The sequence below is a fragment of the Astatotilapia calliptera genome, chromosome 13, assembly GCF_900246225.1.
Source record: "Astatotilapia calliptera chromosome 13, fAstCal1.2, whole genome shotgun sequence".
In the NCBI taxonomy this organism is placed as follows: domain Eukaryota; kingdom Metazoa; phylum Chordata; class Actinopteri; order Cichliformes; family Cichlidae; genus Astatotilapia; species Astatotilapia calliptera.
Genome location: NC_039314.1, coordinates 6,080,684 through 6,104,601, shown reverse-complemented (window position 1 = coordinate 6,104,601; position 23,918 = coordinate 6,080,684). Strand labels below are relative to the sequence as shown.

At 42.0% G+C, this 23,918-nt stretch overlaps 1 protein-coding gene across 1 annotated transcript; it reads left to right on the top strand.

Annotated features, from left to right (window-relative positions):
- Nucleotides 1-3,190: 3,190 nt before the first annotated feature.
- Nucleotides 3,191-10,193, top strand: cdc42ep3 (CDC42 effector protein (Rho GTPase binding) 3). The gene is made up of 2 exons (XM_026190986.1): nt 3,191-3,860; nt 7,921-10,193. The coding sequence occupies exon 2, from the start codon at nt 8,145-8,147 to the stop codon at nt 9,216-9,218; it is 1,074 nt and encodes a 357-aa protein (XP_026046771.1). The 5' UTR covers nt 3,191-3,860; nt 7,921-8,144; the 3' UTR covers nt 9,219-10,193.
- Nucleotides 10,194-23,918: the final 13,725 nt, after the last annotated feature.

The window sequence follows — 23,918 nt, the reverse complement described above, 5'->3', positions numbered from 1 at the left end:
ACCTCTGCTGCTGAGGATAAATTCATCTGAGTCACCAGCCTCAGAGCTCCAGTAGCAGACACATATACTGTTCAGAGGAGACTGCGTGACTCAGGCCTTTATGGTCAAATAGCTGCTAAGAAAAGCAACAAACAGAAGAGATTCACTTGGGCCAAGAAACACAAGAAATGGACACTAGGCCAGTGGAAATCTGTGCTTTGTTCTGATGAGTTCAAATTTGAAATCCTTGGTTCCACCCGCCATGTCTTTGTGCGACAAAGAAAAGGTGACTGCATCGTCTCTGCATGCATGGTTCCCACTGTGAAGCATGTAGGAGGAGGTGTGATGGTGTGATGGTGTGGGGTGTTGACACTGTTGGGGATGTAGTCAAAACTGAAGGCACACTGAACCAGCATGGCTCCCATAGCATCCCGCAGCAACATGTCATCCCATCCAGTTTGTGTTTAATTAGACCATCATTAATTTTTCAACAGGACAATGACCCCAAACATGCCTCCAGGATGTGTAAGAGCTATTTGACCAAGAAGGAGAGTGATGGAGTGCAGTGCCAGGCTGCCTGGCCTCCACAGTCACCTGACCTAAACCCAGTCGAGATGGTTTGGGATGAGATGGACTTCAGTGTGAAGGCATATGTGATACTACGTTATACAGCTAAAATCAAATTAGAGAACAGTGGCTTTCTCCTTGCAATCCATGCCCACCATTGTAATTTACTATCCTCTTGATGGCATCTCAAAAGTTATTACACTCTCATTAAGTGATATTTGTATTGTCGTCCACTATTAAGGAGGTTTACTGTAATCTTCTGTGTCCCTTATTTAAACACAATCTGCCTAACTGCGTATTAATGGAATCCAAACTCATAGTTTTGTACTTTTTGTAGGCCAGTGGACATAAACAATTCTCATTTTAAGTCCTCAGAAACTCCATTTTTTTTCTCCCGTCCTTAAACACGTGCTCTTAAAAACCAGGTTGCCCACTTACACCTGATGCTGAAGAGCACCTGAATGTCACCTTCAGATATAATTCTGATCGTGATATTATAATATTTTTTCCTTAATAAATGTTTTATTGTATTAATTTTATTTAATTTGTTGAACTCTTAACCTTAGGGGTTGTGTTAAGACTTTATGTTTTCGATCATATTTAAATATAGAACATCTCAAAGGGTTCACACGCTTGTTTGGCAGCTGTAGCATCACTTTAGTGTCAGTGTTTCGAATTGCATGCCTTAGAAGCTTACCCTCCCTTATTAAGCAAGAGATAACGCTGTTGCATTTACCATAATGGGTGTGAAAACGAGTCACATAGCAGCTAGAGGAGGAAGGGTGAAGCCAGTGGATGTGTCAACAGAGTGATGCGTTAACAATCTTAAGCTGTAAGATGGAAGAAATTCATCAAACACACCCAGTGTTGAACATCTTACTCCTTGTGAGGTACTACAAGCAGCAGAGCGGCAGATATGTTAATATTCTGTATTCGTCTTTAAACCTTCATTCGGCAGACAAGAACAGGCTTGTTTACCTGACTTACGATCAGTACGTGGTGTGTCCGTTGGAGGAAAGTGACATCAGTGTAACCGTTCAGAGAGGACAGCTAAACACAGACGGAGAAACCGAACAGGTTTCACCTCACAGAGCCTTCTTGTTGAAGAGGCCGAGACACGAGCCAAAGCAGACCGAGGAAAATTAGTCTTGAACTGGAATTTCTTAAAAGCCTAATTCCACCCACAGGGTAACCCAAAACATAACTTGTGATGGAAAAGCAAAAATAAAATGACATGCATCTTCCTGGCAAATGCTGTATACTCAACAGAGCACGCTGTAGAGCACACTGTGTGCTTGTGATGCTGCCACTGGTTTGGAAGAAGACTATTTGAGAAAGGTAGAGGGGTAGAATACAGCGTTGTGTTGTGCAGTCTTTTCAAGTCTCTTTGACCAATTGTTACAGTATCCTTGGACTATATATGAAAACTATATATTTGGCTACATTTATTTATCTGGTTAGGTTTATTGGTCCTGGTATTAACCATGGTTGCCTGTGTCCCACTGTCATGACTTGCAGGAAGAGGCATTTTAGTACACCGAAGCCTTTGTTGAAGTTTTAATGTCTGCTGTTGAAAAAAAAGTCTTTGGGATGTCTTGCCAGAGGCTGAATTTCCCATCTCTTTGCCAATAAGAAACTTATCTTTTATGGGAAATTACTTACTGTTTCCTTTTTCAGCATGGTTTAATGAAAAGACAGGGTTGTGTGTTCTACTTACAGATCATGTGCAGGCCACACGGATGCCGCGATGACATCACCCTGGGGCGACATGACAGCATGACGCTAACAGGGCTCCATTCACAACTGCGGTTTAACTGGTGCTAAATAACGCCTGTGTAAGTTAAATAGAGGGTGTCTTTCAAACCGTGAGCTGGTCGCTAGCAGACGCAACCCATCCGCATTTAGTTCAGTGTGAGACTTTGCAAAGAAGTATACAAGGCTAGTTATTAAAATGCTCCATCAATCATTTATAATATAGCAGCAGGGAGAAAGCAGATTAAGGAGTAATGAGCTACCCAAGTCAAATTAACCAGGAACCACAAGTGGACTGTTTGCAGAAGGATGTGCTGCTTTATATTCCAGACAAGACTGGAATTGTTTTTTAAGTGCTATGACGAGATTTGAAGACAACATCAGACACACACAAGCACTGTCTGAGCCTTCAGCACCCCTTCCCTCCTCTACCTTCACTCGTTTTTCTTTTGTAATACAAGCAGAGATGCACACCTCTCCACCTCTAAGCTGTGCCAGTTACCAAGGTGATAGGGGTTTTATCCCATACATGAGTAAAACCTAAAAGAAATGGAAGCACAGGCAACAATACCTTGACTTTAGGGCATAATGTTAGAAAATGATCATACACTGCCTCATGTCTCTGTCTATGCACATTTAAAACCTTTGTAGGGAAAAAGAGCTGTCCTTGTGCTTCCTGTAAGTCTGACTGTAAATGTCCCCTGCACGTGCTGCAGTGTTGCAGCACTCTGCAGTAATTAGTTCAGTCACACGGTGTTGCCTCAGCCTGCTGCAATTTTTTTTTTCAAAATGTCTATGCACAACATAAACAATTTTTTTTAAAAAGGCACTGGAGTGCAGGCTTTCAGCTTGAGAGAAAAAATTGGAGAGTATGGGTGTGCACATGTGATAGACAGATAAGGTTAGAGAGGCTCTGGAGACAGCCAGCGTGTCTGCCGGCTATGTTAACAGAGGAGTTCTTATCAGATATGGAGAGACAGAAAAGCAGTGAGGGGAACGCAAACTCCCAGCGTATATCACGGAGGACTAATTTAGAAAGGAGACAGCCAGACATCCCCTAAGGAATTTGCTCTTCTCCACGCAGTGCTAATTTTTTTGGGACTGCGAGACCAGAGCTTGCGCTCGCTCAGCACCGCAGCTCCACCAAGAAACAGGAAGCAAGGATGATCCTCAAACACCGCAGAGCAGCCTAAAAAATCCCAGCTCGGGGGAGGAGAGAGGACAGACATGCACAGGTGCTGCTAGAGGGAGAGAGACAGCGAGAGGAGAGAGAGAGAGAGGAAGAAGCAGTGGGAGTCAGGGGAGGAGACTTGACTTGTTTCAGTGAGAAATCGGAGAGCAATTCCAAAACAGCTGTCCGGCAGACGTCCCAGTCGACAGAAGTGCAGCCTCGAGGCAGAGACGTTAGGGCAGTGTCAACAAGCCACAGGAGCAGCACAGCAGCCGCTGAGCTCTCTCACACACACACATACAAGCACGCATATCAACCAGGAGCTGCAGCTTTCAGGAGAATCGCAGCGACATCAAGGAGACTCCAGATCTCCCCCGACAAAGCATCTGAGGTGAGTGACAGAAGGAACTTCAACTTTCATTTCTCACTCTCTTGCTGTACTGTAATCTGAATTGGAGAACAATAATGGGATGTAAGTGAGTTTTTTGGGGTCTGAGTGAGTAATTGTAGCAGAATGAAATATTGCTTGGTAACAGTAAAAGCGTGCATGGTAAGTTAAGCATTTGTCTGGCATACATGTAACACAAGAGCTGAACTGTTCAGAGCAACATGATACCCTTGCCGCTTTCCAAGAGAGACATTTTTAGTCCGACTACACGCTTAAGGCATGTTCCTGTGAAACGCAGAGCTGGCTTAGCCCTCATCTGTCTAGGGACGCAGATTCTTGAGGAGGTTTTTATGGTTATATTGAAGAGGAAGGGAAAAAAAACACCTCTTCTTTGCCAGTATGTGTTTATTTTCTCTTCATGTTTCATACTTTTCCTGCTCATCTCTGCCAAGGATAACTCTAGCAAGTGTTGGCCATGCTTGCGGGTGGCACAAGGGGAGTGAAAAAGAGGGGCAGAGCAAATACTCCACCCTGCTATTCAGCCGACTCCCAGCACCACCACCAGGCCCCTCGAAAGTAAGGCCTTTGCCTATAATTGAGGGTGTTTTTTTTGGTGTTTTTTTTATGTAACAAAGAGTTCGGGCTATTTTGTAAGGCTACCATTACCCTGTGTGGTATGTGCATTTGCTTTTTATAACAGCCCCAAAATGAGGGTCTTTCTGCTATTCAAAGGCGTAATAGAAGTCAAGGCCATGGTTAGATGTCAGAGGAGTATGTGGAGACTTCAAACTTTCATGAAGTTGCTTTGTAGAGACAGTGGGAGGAACTGAGACCAGCTACAACTGCTAATAGCATGCTATTTATTTTTAAGCAGCACTGATGATATGCCAGCACAGTAATCCCATCACTGGAGGGATATTTTTGGGGATGCCAAGTTTCTATTTTAAAAACAGGTGAAGTCATATACCGGTCATATTTTAAGCAGCTGCACCCGCTTTTTTTAGAGCACCGGTGAACCCTAAAGTGTCATCAAACTGTAGCATTTATATAGGCCACAGTAAAGTTACACAGCCTCTCTAAATATACTGGCCCAGTTATACTGCACGTGACTTTTAGATGTCCAGAAATAACCAGACAAATCACGAGCTGTTAGTTTAATTACCAGATGCCAACCCCATTTTCATCACCTCGCTCCTTCTGCTGCCCCCTTGTTTGTATCTAAGCCTCTGCGCTTGAACTGATGAGGCAAAGCTCTACTTTTAAAGAGGCTGGAGTGGCTCCAGATCACTTCATGCCCAGACAGATAGCTGTTGCTGACCCAATGACACAGTCGTTTTATCCAGCAGCTGAATGACCGGCTGCTGGGGCAAGCTATTCTGAAAGGAAGGTGCCATCGTAGCCTCACTTCCTGGGCAGTGCAAATGCTCTGGTCGGCATTCTGCAGCAGTGGCGCCAGAAGGTTGTCAGACCTCTCAGCACATGCTTGCCTTGCAGCCTGTTTTTGGAGTAGCTCCAAAATGAGGGTGCAAATCTAGACTTGGCTGTGAGATACACTAGAATATACCTGCTCAACTATTAACAGCCTGCAGAGTCACAAATGGATTCATTAGGTTGGGAGCCCATGAGGGTCCATCCTGGAACACCCTGAGGAGCTGCAATTGATTGATTACCACTTGGGCCAACACAAGCTTAGCCTACCATTGCTGTGATTCCCCACATACACACAAATCAATAGTAAATTAGTCAATTTCTCATTAAGTTAACGTCCATATAGAGTTTCCACTGTAGGCATGCACAGGCAACCAATACTTGAAAGACCAACATGAGGACATTTTTTTCCTCGTACTTTGCTGGTGGCCTTTGAAATTCCAGTCATATTTGCCATATAAGCCAACTGAGCCACCAGCAGGATGACTGATGTGAAGGTCAGACCTTCAGGCTTTCACCGTACCAGCTGACTTCTTACAGGCCACAAGTGTTGACCTTGACTAGAATGTAAAGCATATGTCTCCTTGTGAGAGTTGCAAGTGTTGAGCCGCTCTGTGGCTAGACCGTTTCTGTCCATACTATTGATTTAGGCCGACATCATCATCTGCTGCAATGCACGGGCTGTCCAGAGAATAGCACAGCCAGGCATTTGGAATAATTTAATCAGAACAGTGCAATAATCAATAAGGATGTACGAGAGGAAGGTTTTCATCCAGGAGGGCAGCTGTGACCTCCTGCTCTTGGGAAGAGCAGTAAAAAAAATGTATAACACATGTGGATGTGCTGTGCACTTGGAGTGCACAGGAAGCCTTTTGGCTTGGTGCTGTATTTGTTCCGCTTCCTACCCGAGCCCAGCTTCCCACTGCAGTGAGCATCAGCTGTCAAGGTCAGAACGAACAGAGGAGAGATGCTTAAAAAAAACTGGAAAAAAGAGAAAAGGAAGAAAACAAGATACAGTATGAGAAATGCTTGAGCTAAACAAGTACAGGATTTTGCCATGCTCCCCCTACACTGACACCCCCATTAAATACTGCAGCACATCCTCTACTCCCTCCTCTCTTGTCCTTCCCTTTCTCCCCCTTCACTATTAGCAAACAAACACGCTCTTCAAACACATGGCATGCATTCAAAAATGCTATCTCAGGCACCTCGCGCAAACACTCACTCTCACACCGGCACTCAAATAAGACAAGAACCCTCAGAGAGCAGAGCTGCCATTTAACACACTCACACATGTCATAGCTGTGTATAGCTCACCAGCGTTTTGCAGATGATGATAGATATATTTGTCTTCCAATTACAGCTTCTACAGTAAGAAGATTTAAGCTTGTACTCCAAATACATTTTATTAAAGATGTAGTGGAAAGATTTTGATGCTGCACCCAGCAAAACAGGTTGGAGACACAGGAAGTCATGGTCAAAACGGGTGATTTCCAGGCTGCGGTTTGGATTCAAATTCACAGCAAGTGTCTGTCTCTCTGGCTGCACGCTGATTTGCCTCCTGAATAATCACAGCCTACTTAAAGTGGCTGTGATAAGGCTGTTGCAGGGTGTCTGTATGCGTCGGTAGCAGCAGGAATGTGGATGTTTTGTCAGTGAGACGTTTCTTTTTTTCTCTTTCTCTTTTTTTAGTGGGGGTGGACTTGACCGCCCAGGCACTTTTGTGCAGCGGTGCTCTCTGTCAGACAGTCACTGCTGACAGACCTCTCATAAGTAAATATGTCTATAAATGGGCAAGCTCTCTTCTCACTGGTGCTCCCTCCCACCCCCCTCATCACCCACGCACCCTTCCTTTATACTCCTTTCCCTTTCTCCTTGGTTCCTGCGTCATTTCAAATGTTCTTTTTACCTACACCAAACTACATGATAGGCAACGTGGTGATATTCTCGAAACGGCGGCATGCAATCAGGCACTTTGTAACCAATCCAAAATCTCTTTAATAGTTTCTACTCAGTCTGATGTGCTGCAACCTAACTGCTATCTCCCACTTATTAATCAGAGCCAACCTCATCAAAGCCAAATCAATTCACAGTGTGCACCATCTTCTTTCTTAACATCCACTTACAGTGTAATCCCTCGCTCTCTCCCTCATTCACACAATCCCCCCTAAACCCCTTCATCGCCCCCCACTCCCTCTTCTGGGTCTCCACCTTCTCCCATCACTCTGTGCGTGTCTGAGCAGTAGCTCGCTCCTAAAAAAAGACTGTTATCCTTCTAAAGCCTTCCTTTGCCTCTTCTCTCTCAATCTGCGGTCCAGCTGTTCCACATTAGCACGTCCAGATCTGCGGAGGCCAAAGCTGGCTCACGTGTGGAAATGCAAATAGAGGAGTAAAAAAGCCTAGAGACCCAGCCCTCCTCTTCTTTGTGCTAGCTTGCTAGATGCAAAGTGTGGATGAGGGTCTTATTTTCTTGTAGTATTTGGTATTAGAGTTTATTTTTGAAAACGGTGTTGACTTCTTTTTCTTGAGTAGAGGTTTTGTATCAGCTGCAGTTCTCATCAAACAACTTCCTTTCATTGCTGAGGTCAAGTTTTAGAAAAATGCTGACGCATTCTGCTTTTGTCTCTGATTTCAGGAAAGCGCCCATTCGACCTTTCTATATTGCTGAACATCACCAGCCCTGCTCGCAAAGCCAGTTGCTGATCAATGCTGCGATCATTTTTGGAGTCCTGTGTGGAGGCGTGCAACTGAGAATGTAACTTGAGCTTCTCCCCTGGGGGAACTGCAACATCAAGAACTTATAGAGGACTTCCAACTGTTCTAACCTGCATATCTGAGATTTCCTCTTTAGAGACAGCCATGCCAGCGAAAGCACCTATATATCTTAAACCCACCAATAATAAGAAGGGAAAAAAATGTCGCCTGAGAGATATTTTGTCACCTGATATGATCAGTCCACCTCTCGGGGATTTTCGCCACACCATCCACATTGGCAAGGGCGGGGAAAGAGATGCCTTCGGAGACATGTCCTTCCTCCAGGGACAGTATGAGCTCCTACCGGGAAAAAGAGACGTCCACCCACAATACAGCGTCCAGAGTGAGTTTCTGCGAGCGAACAGCACAGGCGACGCTTCCTTCGTCGAGACTCCCTCACCAGTACTCAAGAACGCAATCTCCCTCCCAGCTATCGGTGGCTGCCAGGCCCTCACCCTTCCAGTGATCTCTTCTGCCGTGTTCTCCATGCAACCAGGGCCATTGGAGGACATCATGGGACCGGCACCTTCCACGAAACCTGACACAGCTGAAGATGTGGAGATCTTGCAGATGGATGCTCTGTTGCGCTCCATGAACATCTTCAACAATGAGCCCTCATCACCCTCCACAGATTTCCAGTCAAAGCCTGACGTGCTCTTGGATCTGCTTGAGAACACAGATAAGTCCCCTTCTAAGGAGGTTGCCAAAGCTAACAAAATAAACAAGAGTGAAAGCAGATTTGACAATCCATCATCCTATTATATCAATGGTCACAGCAACAGCATCTGTAAAGCTAATGGAAGCTTGAACAGCAACACAAGCAGCTTTGACAGCTTGAGCGGGAAAGGAGACTTCCAGGGCAAGAGCTACGATGGGAGCGGGAGTCTCATCGGCAACGGTAACTGCAACAGTTACGGACACTTTAACGATGACATTACAATTGGTTTTAAGCAGGAGCTTTCCAAGTACAATGGAGAGTGGGTGGACAGGGACAGTGGGGTGGAAGATGGCCGCATTTGTGATTTCGAGTTTGAGTTTACCAAAGAGAAGAGCACATCACAGGATTCCCTAGCCCAGATCACAGGGTCATTCCTCTCCCTCGAACTCGATCTGGGCCCATCCATCCTGGACGATGTGCTCAACATAATGGATAAACCCGCAGCAAAGAGCAGGCCTTGAGCTGCACTGAGTCCCCAAGAGGAGAATGGGAATTATTAAAATATAGCCACGCGGAGAGAAAGACTCATAAAGCAATCAAAATGGTGTCTGGATATATCATTGAGATGAAAACCAGCTACAATAGACAAAGCTGCTTATGTTTTTATTGTCAAAACATTTAAGCATTCTTAAATTCTAGCTTCTATGGAGTGTTGAGTCTTCTTCTTTGTTTTGTTTGCCATGCCATTAGCATGCTTAAGATGCATGTGCTTTTTGAGTTACAGCTAAAACAGCCATTCTGTCTTTGATTTTAAATGACTGTAACAACGCTACATGATAGACTGACGCTCTTATGTTGAAAATATGACAGCTTTTAGGTCCTTTTTTTACACTCACTCTCGATTCTCACACTCTCTAAGAACATACTGCATTTTGTGACTTCAAGTTTGTTAAACAAAGCACGGTTTCGTTTGTCACATAACTCATTTGCCACATTTCAAACAACCAAACACTATGCATATTTGTGTTTTTAAATCTTTAACACAAATAAATTCATTTTCCCCGTAATCTGGCTATCTTTTCTTACAGGGAATGTGTGCAGCAGCAGGAATAAGAGTAGAGTCCCAAGATGATTAGATAAGGTACATTTCATGATGTACTGACAAAGCCTTTGTATCAAAAACCAAAAAAAAAACTATTCTAGAAAAATTATATTTCTCATGACTTAATGAGCAAAGACAGCTATGCCCATAAAACAAACAACAATTAAATATGGACTAATTAGAAACCACATGCAGTGCAATTAGATTCAGTATCATTAGGCAAAATTATTTGAGCCTTTATAATTATGACACAAAACACTGAGCTCAGAGGAGCATACATTTACTGGGGCCTTCTATAAATATATAGTTTTATTTTATTACAAGGGAGTTTATCCCCATTGAGTAATGCCTTACTGTAAATTGAAGTTACTGGGTAAATTAAAGACAGGCAGGGCTGCCTCACAGCAAAGAGGTCCTAAGTTCAAATCCAGGCCTTTTATTTTTGGAGTATGCACTTCCACAACCCAAAGACATGGATGGGTTTAGGTTAACTGGTGATTCAGAATTGGTCATAGATGTGAACGTGAGTATGGATGGTTGCAACAGGCTGGCGACCTGTCCGACCCAAGTAGTCTAATATCATTAGACGTTCTTAGAGTATGTGACACATTATAACAGAACAGAACTGTTGTAATGTGGGTAGATCTGTTGTAGTACAGCTTCTTACGTCTTCTTTATCTTAAAATAAAGGTCAACTGATAAATCAAGTCTGAAAATCCAAGAAAAACAGGCAGACTGACTGAACCGAATGGATCTCTCTTCTTGCCTCTTCCATTCCTTACATTCTCCCTCCCTGCCCCGCTGTGGGAGCACTGGTGGGCTTTCATCTGCCCAGGCAGGCGCCTGCTCCATTTGTTTGCGTGAGGATGGGACAGGCAGAGGAGGGGGGTCTTTGAAATTCTTTGCATTCCAGCCAAAGAGCACAAGTGTCCAGGACCAGACATAAATCAGCTGTTCCGAGTAAAAGGGGGGGGTGGGCACTGTCTATCAGCCAGAGTGTACAGAGATATAGGGCTGTGAAACACAATCTTACAACCTTCAGGCAAACCTTGAGCCAGCACTGTTGAAGCAACAGCCTGAAAGAACAGGACATCAGTCATTACCTCTCCATGCAGTCCTTTGCAATTACCCATCGGCACTGGCCCCCACAGTTAAATTTGCTGTCTGCACAGGTCCTTGAGTGTAGACAAACAGGTCTAAGTCATAACAAGACCTATGGAGGGCAGGTTTCCCCCAACACCCACATATCCCCGTGCCATAATATTTTAGAGAAAAACAAGTCCACCTCAATTTGGTTTGTGTTAGCTCGCTAATTCCATATGTAAATAATTATCTGGCTCCAATTCTGCTTCTGTCATTTACTGAGGCAATGTGGCAAACCGTTCAGAATCCATCAAAGGCCTCAGAATGTCCACAAACAACCGCGACCGGCTCAGCCGAAGCATCCGAAGCCGCTGCGAGACCAGATGTTGTAGGAGACATGAGCATTTCCCCACGCAAGAAAAACCCATGCCATGGCAGATATCCCAACCACTGGAAAATCCCAACGCTAGTGCTGGAGGATTTGCGTATACTTAGCTGGAGCGCACAACCTCTGAGGATGAGTAATGAAAACCTTAGCTGTCAAGGTAATTGCTATGCTCGTGTCTTCACTGGTCCAACGCTAACTTGATGACAGCCTTCATTTTGACAGGTGTGGACCCCAAGCAGGCTGTTTTTACAAAACAGCTTGTAACCACAGCCCTTCAGTGTGTTGTGTAACATATTAGACATATTTCCACGCACATTCCAAAGTTCTCTCATAAAAAAAATGCCAGGAAATACCAGCATTTGATGAAATCCAACACAAATACTCAACATATGTTACACTCTGTTTATTGCTGAGAGTTCAGCACCCTACACGAGATGAACATTTCTTTAGCTCACCACCTGGGGCTCTGCCTTTAAAGTTAGACAGGCTTTGTGTCGTGTGAGATTGATTTTATGTCATTTCAGAGCCTGAATAATAGTTACTGCATTTCAAGTATACAACTAGATCAGGAGTCTCTTGTGTCTTGTTTCTGGGCTTTAGAGGTCTCCTGGAGCCTGAGGGCAGATGAGAAAAAAGCAGGGAGGGAAGGTGGAAGTAGTCCTGGTGGACTGTTTCTCATTACCACAAGGCCAAGGTGGAAGGTTGACCTGAAGAAACCTCAACTCCAACTGCCTCTGATATTCCGTGATAACACCACACAGATGCTACGCAGCAGCACAATCAGGCAGCTCATTGTGCGACACCCACAGATGTAGTACAATATTCCACTTGTTTCGCTAGCAAGCCACTGCTTAGCATATCTTGATATCGTGTTTTTGTTTCAGTTAGTCAGACTCTCTCTTGGGCTTGATTCACAGCAATGTTCATTTTGTAAAACCTCCATACAAACATTTTTGTTCAGGCAAAACAGTGTTACAGGGAACGGAGGAGCAAATTAGCGATGTTTGTCGAGATAGGGAGGGCACGGGTGTAGCCACCTGCTGCCTTGTAATTTCCCCAACCACTTGGTGTCTCGACAAAAACAGAAACTGACTCTGATGCTGTGCTCTAGTAGAACGGTACACGACACAAGAAAGAAAAACAGGGCATATTCAGGAAATATACTTTGACTGAGTCTGCTGGGGCAAATATCGTCATATAAAAAGCAAGCAAAGCTTTTTTCCTCCAAACACCTGGCCTTACATTGCGTTCCTCCACAGCAATCCCGGGGATCCGACTTCTTAGTTTCCCGGGCTAAGGTGAAGCTGTCATTTCCTAGATGAACAGGCTTTGGCCCAGAGGCCACCAGTGCCAAAGAAAGCACAGCTAAGACCAAGCAAAATTTTCCACCCTACCTCTATAACAGAGCTGTATAATGCACGCACTGTCTTCTGAACATAGAGGTGTCCCTCATAGTCGGACTTGAGCTGCGTTCAGGCAGATGAGAGCGGAAAGTTAAATAAGATGTTTCCCTGTTCACGGTCCCTGGGGACATATGAGATGCAAGCATCAGGATAAAGCTTCTTATGTCTTCACCTGCTGTAACTGTCCTACAGCAGAGCCCAAACTCAAACAAAGTACTTTTCATGCAGCCCAGAGTCTGGGCAGGATAAAATATCTGAGTTATGAGCACAGCTTCTCACAGAGATATTATTGTTAAATATTTATTTTGCTTGCTGCAGAGATATCATTCAATGTTGATACACACTGTACACGTTCCAAAGCTGACTGCCATGATAATCGGGGCCGTGGTTATAGAAGTTTCTTGGGAACATTTTCTTTGGGATGCTGAGCATAACGCTTGGACTCAAGTGTTCTGTAGATCTGCTGATTTAGCAGCGTAGTGCCGCGGCGCCCTTCCAAAAGACAACAGGAGAGAGCAAAGAAAGTTTATTCTTGCGGCTGAATAAAATGAGCTTGAGCAGGAGTTGATGCAGTGCAGATATGAGCAAGCTCACATGCAGTTTGGTCTGGCAGGCAGCGTATACTTCAGGTTCACGGCACTGTTGACTATTGTTTGGCTGACGGTAACCATAGAGAGTTGAGTTTGTATCTTTAGCACGTGAGGGCCGAGCTGAAAGGAGGGCAGAAAGAGGAGGACAGTTAAACAGAACAGTGTCACCTCACAGGCACCAGAATGCCTCTTTGACAAACCCCAGGCAGGTTTGATTATGGTGCCAGGAGTGTACGACTCATTTATCTGCATCTTTTTTCTTCAGTGTGTAGTTACAGTAGAAGCCTTCACAGGTGTCTTAATAGGACCGAGACCAAAACATACCAAGAACTGTCCAAATAACTTTAATCTGAGTTTTCATCTTTCAATATAGATAGAAATGTAATCTTATTGACTTTTTACAGTTAGTGCTGAAAAAGGTAAGGCCTGATTTAAATTCTTACTTTGAAAGAAGTAACACAAGCTCCACACAAATGACACTTCCCTACTCGTGCCTCTCTATGAATGTGTTAGTTGTGTTATATTTGTGTAGTCTTGATAAGGGTACAGTGGTAATTTCACCATCTTCAAACTTCAATTTCTGAATACTTTGAATGAGTGTTTTTAAAAGCTCTATATGAGGGGGGTTGTTTGCTAACTGAGACTTAGTGGTGACTTTGTGTCTCAAATTTTAAACCCTGCAATGTATTCTTTTTCTCTTTAGACACAACACAACAAGCATTAATCTACAAGGGTCACCATCCTTTGTCTTTGCTTAATTAGTGTATGGATACTCCAAGATATCTTCTCCATCCATCCATCTGTTTATCCTTTTTCAGGGTCGCCAGGCAGGCTGGGGCCTATCCCAGCTGTCCTAAGGCAAGAGACAGGGTACAGCCTGGACAGGTCAGCAGTCTGTCGCAGAGCTAACACATAGACAAAGACAACCATTCACACTTACATTTACTCCTGCATTCATACCTATGGGCAATTCAGAGTTTCCAACTGTACTCTCTGAGTACTCTGGCTTCCTCCCACAATCCAAAGACATGCAGTTAGTGGGGATAGGTTCAAGGGAAATTATAAACAAACACAGACAACATGCAAACTCCACACAGAAAGACCTTGGCCTGATGGTGGAATTGAAGTCAGGACCTTCTTTCTGTGAGGCACCAGTGCTAGCCACCGTGCCACCCATCTACTTTGCAAAAGTGTCTTCTTCTACTTTATAAAAGATATCTTCTACTACAAAAAGTCTGTGCTAACCCTACAGTACAAAGTCTCTGAGTTATTCATTTTTATTCATATTTATTCCTGTCTTGGGAGACAGAGAAGGAAACTGAGCCCAGACAGCAATGCACGTTGTCTTCTAAGGCTGCAAGGAAGCGAAACCAAATACAGCAAGTCTTTCTAAGATCACATGTGCCTCTATTTTTTCTCTTTTTTTATGGCATGTCCCTCAACCCAGGGCAGCAACGGCCCATAAGTGTGTTTTTCTGGGTCAGCGATCTATATTCACACATAGGTGGTATTTATATATTTGCTCTTTAATGCATATCATCCAAACAGCCCTCTGAAAAGTCCTTCAGTGTCATGTAGATGGAAGGTAGTGGGAGGGGAATGGGCTTAGAGTTATCTCCCCTTATAGATGTCAATGACATCACTTACCATCTTTTCCTATGGCAAGTCAACAACATCTGTCAGACAAATAAGACGACTGCCCCAAGTCACCATCTAGGATAATCGTGGCCTGGGAGTGGTGTTTACTGGGGAATACATAGCACTCCTAAGAATAGTTTGGAAGGTGTTTACAAGTTAGCAATTCACGTTACAGTTTGGTAATAAGTGTGCAATATCATGCCTATAAATGGTTAGTTTGAGGGACTGCACGCTGGCTAAATTTTGATCACACTGCCACTAACCTACAAATAAATTTTTGGCATGAGACAGTGTTTTTGGTTTACCGACTAGAAAAGGAGGCTTTAAATTTTGACTGTATTTAAACTGGCTAACTACTATCAATTGACCTACATAATACTGGCTAGCTACTTTTGAATACGTTGCTAATGTGGTGCCCAACTAATGATTCAATCTTAGTTTGTAGACAAATTTGACCTGTTTAGAACTTTTTTAGACAGGTAAGTGCATACTTACGTATGTTGTCAGGTTTCAAGATAATAGCTGATGTCCTGGTCTTTCCCATAGGCAGTATAAGCCACTGCAGAATGCATTACGTAAATCTGCATTTAGCTTCAAGTGGTCGTGGCTGTGGTCACAAAAAGACTGGCTCTGGAAGCCAATGGATAAAAATTTCCACCTTTTTATAATGTCTTCCCTCTTCTGCGGATCTACTTCCGGACATGGCCAAAACTCCTCACCTGGAAGGCAACCTACAAATTCCCAACTGTATGTCATAAAACACTAACAAATTGCCAATGTGAACTGGTTATGTCAATGAGATGCTACGTGCTTCTGACCAGATCAACAGTAACAATAGCTTCCTAACAGCTGCATGTTAATTGGGAATTTTTAAAATCTGGAGCTAAAAATTTCTTTTCATTCCTAGAATCTATGCTAAGTCAAGCTAACTGGCTGCTGACTGTAGCATCATATTTAAGAATAATATGTATCATCTAAATCTAAAAAATGAACAGAGTTTTATCTTTTAAAATTTTGACTGGTTGCTTCAGCTTTGCTGACACTGAACAGGGTGCTGACTGCGATGTTTCATGGTCGTTACGACCTGCCTGGCATGCATTAGCCTAGTGCCTTTAAGTCTCAGAAGACCACTGCAAAGCTCACAGCTCACAAAACAGCAAATCTAAAACATTGTCAGAAAATTACATTGGGTTTATAAAGTTAGTTTGCTGTTTATTGTCTCTTAAAATATCTGAATTTCCAAAATCTTGCTTGTACATAAGGGATGAGTAAAGTGCTGATCTACTTTTTGGAACTGACAGTGGTTTGGTTTTATTTTATCACGTTTATGTAGCAAAAATAAAATGTGAGACAGAGTTACGGTTATAGAAAGAAGAGTGCATGAAATCACCAAGCCCTAAGTTTCAGGTCATAGAAACATTCCTCCCGGTATGGTCTACAGCCTTCAGGATTCTGCCTTTTAAGGTAAGATCCCTCTATGTTTTTCCTTGTCCCTGTGCAAGCTTGATCCCTCTGTCCCCCAAAGGCTCACTCGGTGCCCCCAGAGTCTCTTTTTTTTAATAAGTTGTCACCAGCCAGTCATGCGATCACATCTGCAGAAAGTTTCCATGCAGGTTCCTTTCCTGCAGCCCTAAAAATAAACAGCAGCTGGTGGCCATTTGTTTTATGCTTTGTTTGCAGGAGCTTTTACACTTTGTCTTTGCACAGTTGAATTACTGCTGGGCCAGTAAATGGAACAACATGCAGGGAGAGATTAAAAAAAAAAAGAAGAATTATGAATGAGTGTTGATCACATTCTCATGGTGTTGTGACCTCTGTCCTGCTCTCAAGAGCTGCATTGTGCTTCTACCTGAAACACACTGCGCCGTGTCTGTGAAATCCATCTCGTTTCTATTTGACTCCATGGGGAGCAAAGCAATATAACAGCTTATACTTCAGCCTTGTTTCGTGGGATTGTCAATCATCTGAGCACTGGTTGTCCTCATAACCCCAGTCAGTGTTAAAAATGTCTTTGGCAGAGTCCCAGTTAGCATCAGGATCAACATTAAATGACTCGAAAGAGTCCAAAAACTGAACAATACCATAGGAGCCAGTGTCTGGATGTGTATGTCTCAGAAGATGTCTCAATAACTCAACTCTGAATAGTTTCTTCAAATATTTCCTCGTAAAAATAAACCTTAAAATCTCTTCCCCATAGGTCTGTAATTGAAGTCAATCCGTCATCGAGCTGTCAAAAGAAAAACAATAAATCTACCGGGCCAGCTTGTGCCACGGCAGTGAATTACACAGCATGTGGAATATCATTTTGAACATTTATGTTCCCACTTATCTCAGGTTTCCCACACATCACCTATAACATAGCTGACCTTTCTCAGGGATCACAGCTCAAAGGGTCTTCTCCTTTTGAAGGGGATCAGGTTCAGTGATGACCTCACCCAGTGGCAAGGTTGTTATTTGACTGGGTTTAAAGAATGTGGTATGTTTAAAGGAATGTCCATAGACTGTAAAAAAATGTTTTTAATTGAACTGTGGAGCAGATCATTAATCAATAATCCTTAATGATTGTAGCATGTCTTTAAGGATGAGCCAGGGGCCAATAACCATGCATACGCATAAACAGATGAGTGCTTGCAGGTGTAGACGCTACTGCCTGCAGCCTTTCTTTCTTTTACTGTCTTCATGTGGATTACACCAGTTTGTACTCACGGTTCAGGTAAATGCTGGACTGTCATTTTTTTTCTGTTTATTAATTATACATTAAAAAAATATATTTTTAACATTATAGGGGTGTGATTACCTTGATATGCTGTTTGCTAAATTGTGGGCTTGCAACAGCTTTTATCATAGGGAGAAAAATAAAGAAATGAATATAGATTATTACCCAAAACCTAATCTTTTAACAATGTTGCATTTATTTGCAGAGAGTGATCTTTATTAAATATTAATTGTTAATGTAATGTTAGAACATAATTTAAGACTACACAGGTTTTTTAATCTTTTTGTTTATAGCACTGTTTTTAGTGATTTCTGTATTGCTTAATGTTTTAATCCTCTTCCTCTCTCTTTCTATTGCTTTGGCTTGACTTCACTTTTGCTACTGATTTGATTTTAATTTGCAGACTAAAGTGTTGGACAGCAGGTGGGAGGTGCTCCCGTGCTGACAGCCTAAGGTGTGTTAAGAGGAAATGTGAAATGAGATAAAATGACTGCACTAAAATAAAGCTCCAAGTGAGTTTATAAGTTATTTGTTAAGCGAGTACAAAATAGTTGAAAATAGTTGTAGACGTGTCGTTATTTCTCTCTTCACCCTGTATCGACATCCGTTCTAACCTGTACAGCCCCAAATTTCTTCACCATGTGGTGAAACCTGTATGCAGTCTGCTACTCCAGCTGTCTAAAGGTGATGTTGTTTCTCATTCGGAGCGTATGAAAAATCATTCCAAAATAACAACAGTCGGGGGGAAGTGATGTTTTGAAATGAATCTATCCCATCAACCTGTCAACCTTTCTAATAACCTGAAGTTTTGCATTTTGCTGTGTTAAATACAAACTCTAAATTTAAAGTTCCTATTTTTCCTATAATCAAACACTGATGCTGTCATTTTACAAGTAGACTTTTATTCTGCGTCTGTATTGAAATCAGATGAAGGCTCTGATGTAAACAGATGAAGCTAAAAATTCAGCTGATATTCAACATTTAAAATTGCAGCATGTCAGAACTTCAATGGTCCCAGCAACGTCAGAATCAGAAAATGGCGAGCAGCGCCCTCTGCTGTTCTGTTTGTGTCGGATGCTCTCAATATCAAGCAAATAATCAGTGTCTAAGCACAGTCACATTCACAGACACAACTCAACCTTTAACAGAAGGGTCTCTTAGGGTGTTGACGTGAAGCCGATGGGATGTCCATGATCACCCTGACTGATCTCACTCGTCTAGACGGTCCAGTGCCGCCTTGGGACGAGTTGTTGCTGTTTCTTTTGGTTTGTTTTTTAGCTCTAGATAATTGTGTTTTTAAGGTTTTATCCTAAAATATCAACATTCGTTTTTTTGTCTCTTCACATCAGGTATTACACTTTACACTTAAAAAAAAAAACTATATACTTAAAATACTTATTTAATTTCTTTTGGTTTATTTTGCAACATTTGTTTAATCACCAGTCAATAATATAACACATTTTTTTTTCCTATTCCCAATATCTGCAGAACTCTTTATCCCAATAAAGAGGACACACAGAAGAACCTGCTCAAAGCATAATATAGGTATGACCACAAATGTGAGGCAAAAACAGAGAACTTTACAGAGATGATGGTGCCTCTGATTCCACTGTAAGCATGAGTTCATGTAGACATACTTTAAGCCCATTCGCCTCTCATGTTGTTACCTGTTGAAAATTAAGCTTTGGCTGTTTGGTTGGCATCTACATAATGATACTTGAGCATCAGCCTGGGTCCAGGGACCTCTCGCTGCTGACAGATTGTGTATAAAAGCATTATCTGCTTTTTATCATCACATTCTTGTCCCTTGGTCCAGTAAATTAGAATCAGAGTCCATCTATTCACTCTGCAAAAAACAAAAACAAACAAACAAAAAAACTCTCATGGGCTTGACAAAAACTCGTAAATACTGAGATTTCAGTAATTTCCATAATAAAAACATAGATGATGATACAGATAATACCTCCATAATTGAGCTGTGAGCCTGCTGGATGCTAAATTGGCCGTTGAGAGCAGGAAGATAAGCAACAAATAGAGCGTAAAGAACATAACAGGAAGATGATATAAGTTGATATATGCGAAGCGTGATATGTAGCACACCTCTGAGCTGCCAGTCAAGGGTTACTCTAAAGCTCCTTTTGAAAAAGTTATGTTTTACTAATGAGATTATCTGCATTTGCATTTCCCTCCGAGGGCAGGGAGAGGAAGAATGAAAACGACTCAACTACTTTGTGGTCTGGCCTGATCCCAAGTCCTTTGCATGCAACCTGCTAATTCGACCGCCTGGCTAATGACCCGTTTGCGTGCCACACGATCATTAGCGCCCCATCAAAATCGGTCACCAAACATGTCACATGGGCACAACATGAATCTTTAATCTGAAATAACAAGACGAAACACGAGGCTAATAGAAACACCAAGAACTAATGTTTCTGGGCCGTTTCCTTCAGTTTATTTATTCCTATGTTAAACAAATTAGCGCTCTAGGAAAAAATGACCACTCATATGTGGTAATGCTAGTCAAAGAAACAGGTGGACTCCCCATTAAACTGATTAAAAGTCATTTTTATTGATATGTCAACCACTGACCCTTGTAAAAATGGGGTGAGGAATATTTCCTGTCCATCAGCGATCAAGTGAGGATCATAAATGACAGGAAGGCTTTTTAAACCTCATAATACCAAATACCAATATTGTGCCACTGTGTGTGACCTTATCAGAGTGTGGATACAAGTGTAAAATTATTTTACTCACTGTTTATAAAGTGAAAAAAACTAAGTGAAGAAACATAAATTACCAACATGGAGTCTTTCAGGTAACATAAAGTGGGATCACAGTAAATGCCTGAAGTCCTACACTGCAGTGAAAGGTAACCCAAGCAATCTAAACTCAGAATACTGTGATCTGTGCTGTGACTCTATCAGCTGGTGTGGAGCTGACAGATCAATAAGGTATTCAAAGCACGCTCTGAGTTGCACGCAGTCATATGAGTGTACACTGGTGCTGTATATTTATTTTGTGTGGTCTGTACATGTGGCTGTAATCTCGGCACATACAGACAACTGGAACACATTTTGCACATTTCTGCACACAGAACAAGAAGAGAAGGCGGCGGGCAGTCATGATCTGATGATCGCTACGGCGTGTGCAAATCTGCTCTGCGTCTCTGACGCAATGCAAAGCCGATGTCAAATATTCTGTTACTGGAAATCTCAGCAAGAGAGCCACAATGTAAGAATGTTTACAGGAAGATTAAAAAGAAAAAGAATAGGCTTGTCATGGTTCAGCAGCAACTATATCTAGTTGCTGCTGAACTAATTATTATGATAAATACATAATACTTTTATTCAGTAACAGCTGTTGGGTAACAGCCATTTTTACACAAAGTGCCCTTTTCTTGATGTGATGTCACTGTTACAATGGGTTATATTAAAGTTATATTAAACTTTAATGAGGTCAGTGTCAGTACAGTTCTTTCCTGTTCTTGGTTTGGAATTATGTCACAGAGAGAGGGGCACCCAATCAGAGGAGAGTTCTGTTAAAAGGACCGGATGAGAAAGAAAGCGTTTGTCTAAAACTTAGAGCCTGAAAAAATCATTTTGAACTGTGTATTAATTATAGCAAGATATTCCAGTAGAGTGTAGTGGGCAGACGTGGCAGCTGCTGGTAAAACTGTTTTTTTGAGTGGGGGAATCCACAGAATGGATTCTGGGAGGCACATGCAGGCAACCACACATGTTGTATGAGCAAACTGTACTTATGTGTCTTATTTTTGTAATTAAAGGTTCGTTATGGTTTTTCTTCCTATTGATGAGCCAAAACTGGTGCACAGTGTCAATCTAAAGTAACTAACCAAACAGATGAAAGACAAGTATGAGAGTAAATGGATGTTGCACTGACTGGGCTTTAACGCTATCTGTGGAACCACTGGGTGGCAGCCTGCTATCTTTGAATACTTACATGAAAGACCATCATTTCTCTGCCATTCATGGGAGCTATGACTTCCAAATAGTACATAATCCCAACTATTGTCTAAGTTTTCACAGGAATACTGGAAAATACTGGAAAAGAGCAATTTTATTCAGCATCATCCATCTTCCCATCATTTATGCAAAGCAATCCTGTGTGTTCTTCAAGAGTGCTTGGCTTTCCTCCTACGCTCTGGTAATCTAGCATATAAACTATGTTTAACTAGGATTTCAGTGTTTTGTAAATTATTGCAGAGTAATGTCTCAGTCAGAGGGTCAGTCAGCTGCTTTGGGTGCAACAGGAGAGGAGGCGTCAGGGTTTATTGAAAAAAACCTACCAGCGAACAGGTTAAGTTGACAGAGTTTGTAACCCTGGTTTCTGGAACAGGCCCCGACTCTCAATCAGAAGAATGCTGTGAATATGCTGCAGGAGTATAATTTTCAGGAGTGCAATACTCACCCATCTGTTTGGGAACGTGAACAATACAAATAACAAGATAGCATCTTGTGAAAGATGCTGTAAAAAAATGAAGCACTTATGGCCCTTCATCATAGTTCAGCTCCCAAGTGTAGATATGAACTGTAGCACCCCAACAGAGCACTTTAGAATAGGAGGTAGAGTCTTCAGCTTTCAGGCCCCTCTACTCTAGAACCAGACACCAGGAGATAGACACCCTCTCTACTAGGCTTTAAAGTTTCCTCTTTGATAAAGCTTATATTTAATGTTGGATGGCGTGACCCTGAATCCTCCCTTAGTTACACTGCAATTATTCCTAGGTTGCTGGGGAATTCCCACGATGCAATGAGTATTTCTTCTTCACTTGCCTCTTAACACTCTGTGTTATACACCACTCTGCATTTAATCATATATTATTATATATGATTATCATATATTATATGCATAATTGGTTATATATAGTTATATTATTCTCTCTTCACACTGTGTCTTTTCTTCTGTTTTCCTACTTTCACCCTCAACTGGTCGCAGTAGAGGTTTCTTCTTCAACATGGACATTGTGGAGGCCTATAAATACCTTTGAGCATACATAGACAATAAACTGGACTCGAGGTTTTAGATCTCACGCTGGGTCAACACACCTGAATCAAATGATTAGTTCATTAATAGGCTTCTGGAGAACTTCAAGACATGATGAGGAGGTAATTTAGCCATTTAAATCGGCTGTGTTTAATCAAGGACACATCTAAAACCTGTGCTTTATTCTGTTGCATGCTGGGGGAGCAGGTTGAGGGTCGCAGACACCAACAGACTTAATAAACTGATCCACACATGCTCTTTTCTACTCAGTAATGTTGCTCTCAATATTCTAGATATTTATTTATAATCACCTCTGCCAATCCTTGATATTTATTATTGAGTGATTTGTATATATTGTGCTATTTCTTAGAACTGTAAATCTTTAACATATTGTATTGTTAAATAGTGTAGTCTTTTTCTGTTTCTGTTATTGTACTGGAGCAACTGTAACCCACATAATTTCCTTAAGGATTAATAAAGTATGTTGATTCTGATTCCTGTTAAAAAGGGAATTTTTTCTTCTGTCACCAAGTGCTTGTTTATAGGGGAATAATCAGATTGTTGGGGTTTTCTCTTATTGCAGGGTTTTTACCTTACAGTATGAATGACCATTGTGACAAATAAATAAACAGGGACACAAAAGGTAATTTGTTACATTGTTTTTTGTTTTGTTTTTAAACTGTGACTTCTTTAGTTTGCTCCAAAGGAAACATCTCCATCATGTCTGCCTCCATCTTTCCTCTGAGACTGAAAACAGGGATAGAACCTAAAGCCGAGCGTGAGCAGAGTTGTGAACAACATAGTGCCATTTTAACGCCTTTTCATAATGAGCTGCCCTGTGTTTGTATTATGAAAAGCCTCCAGCTGACACTGAACATTACGAGGGAATATTTCAGCAGCTTAATCCTTGCATGCTAACTTATCCATTAAAACCCTAAAATGATCCGATCCAAGTCAGCTTTTCTAAATTACATAAACCTTATTAGAAGACTTTAACAACTCAGAAAGTGGAGCGGTCACAATACGCTCGCCATATGACTGAAATCTCACTTGTGAATGCAGTAAAAATGATGTTGTTTTCGAAATCTCTGCTGTAATCTCTTTGTTGAATTTGCACTGACTTAGCAAGCCATGTGGAAAGTTTTTGTTTGGTCTTAAGTGGTCAGAGTTCAGTTTTCTAGCCTGATTTCTGTTACACACTGAAGGACACCATTTTGTCACATACTCCTCGTAGCTTAATTGCTGTTCCTGTGAAGGCAGGTTGAACAAGATGTCTATAGGAAGTCTTGGTGTCACG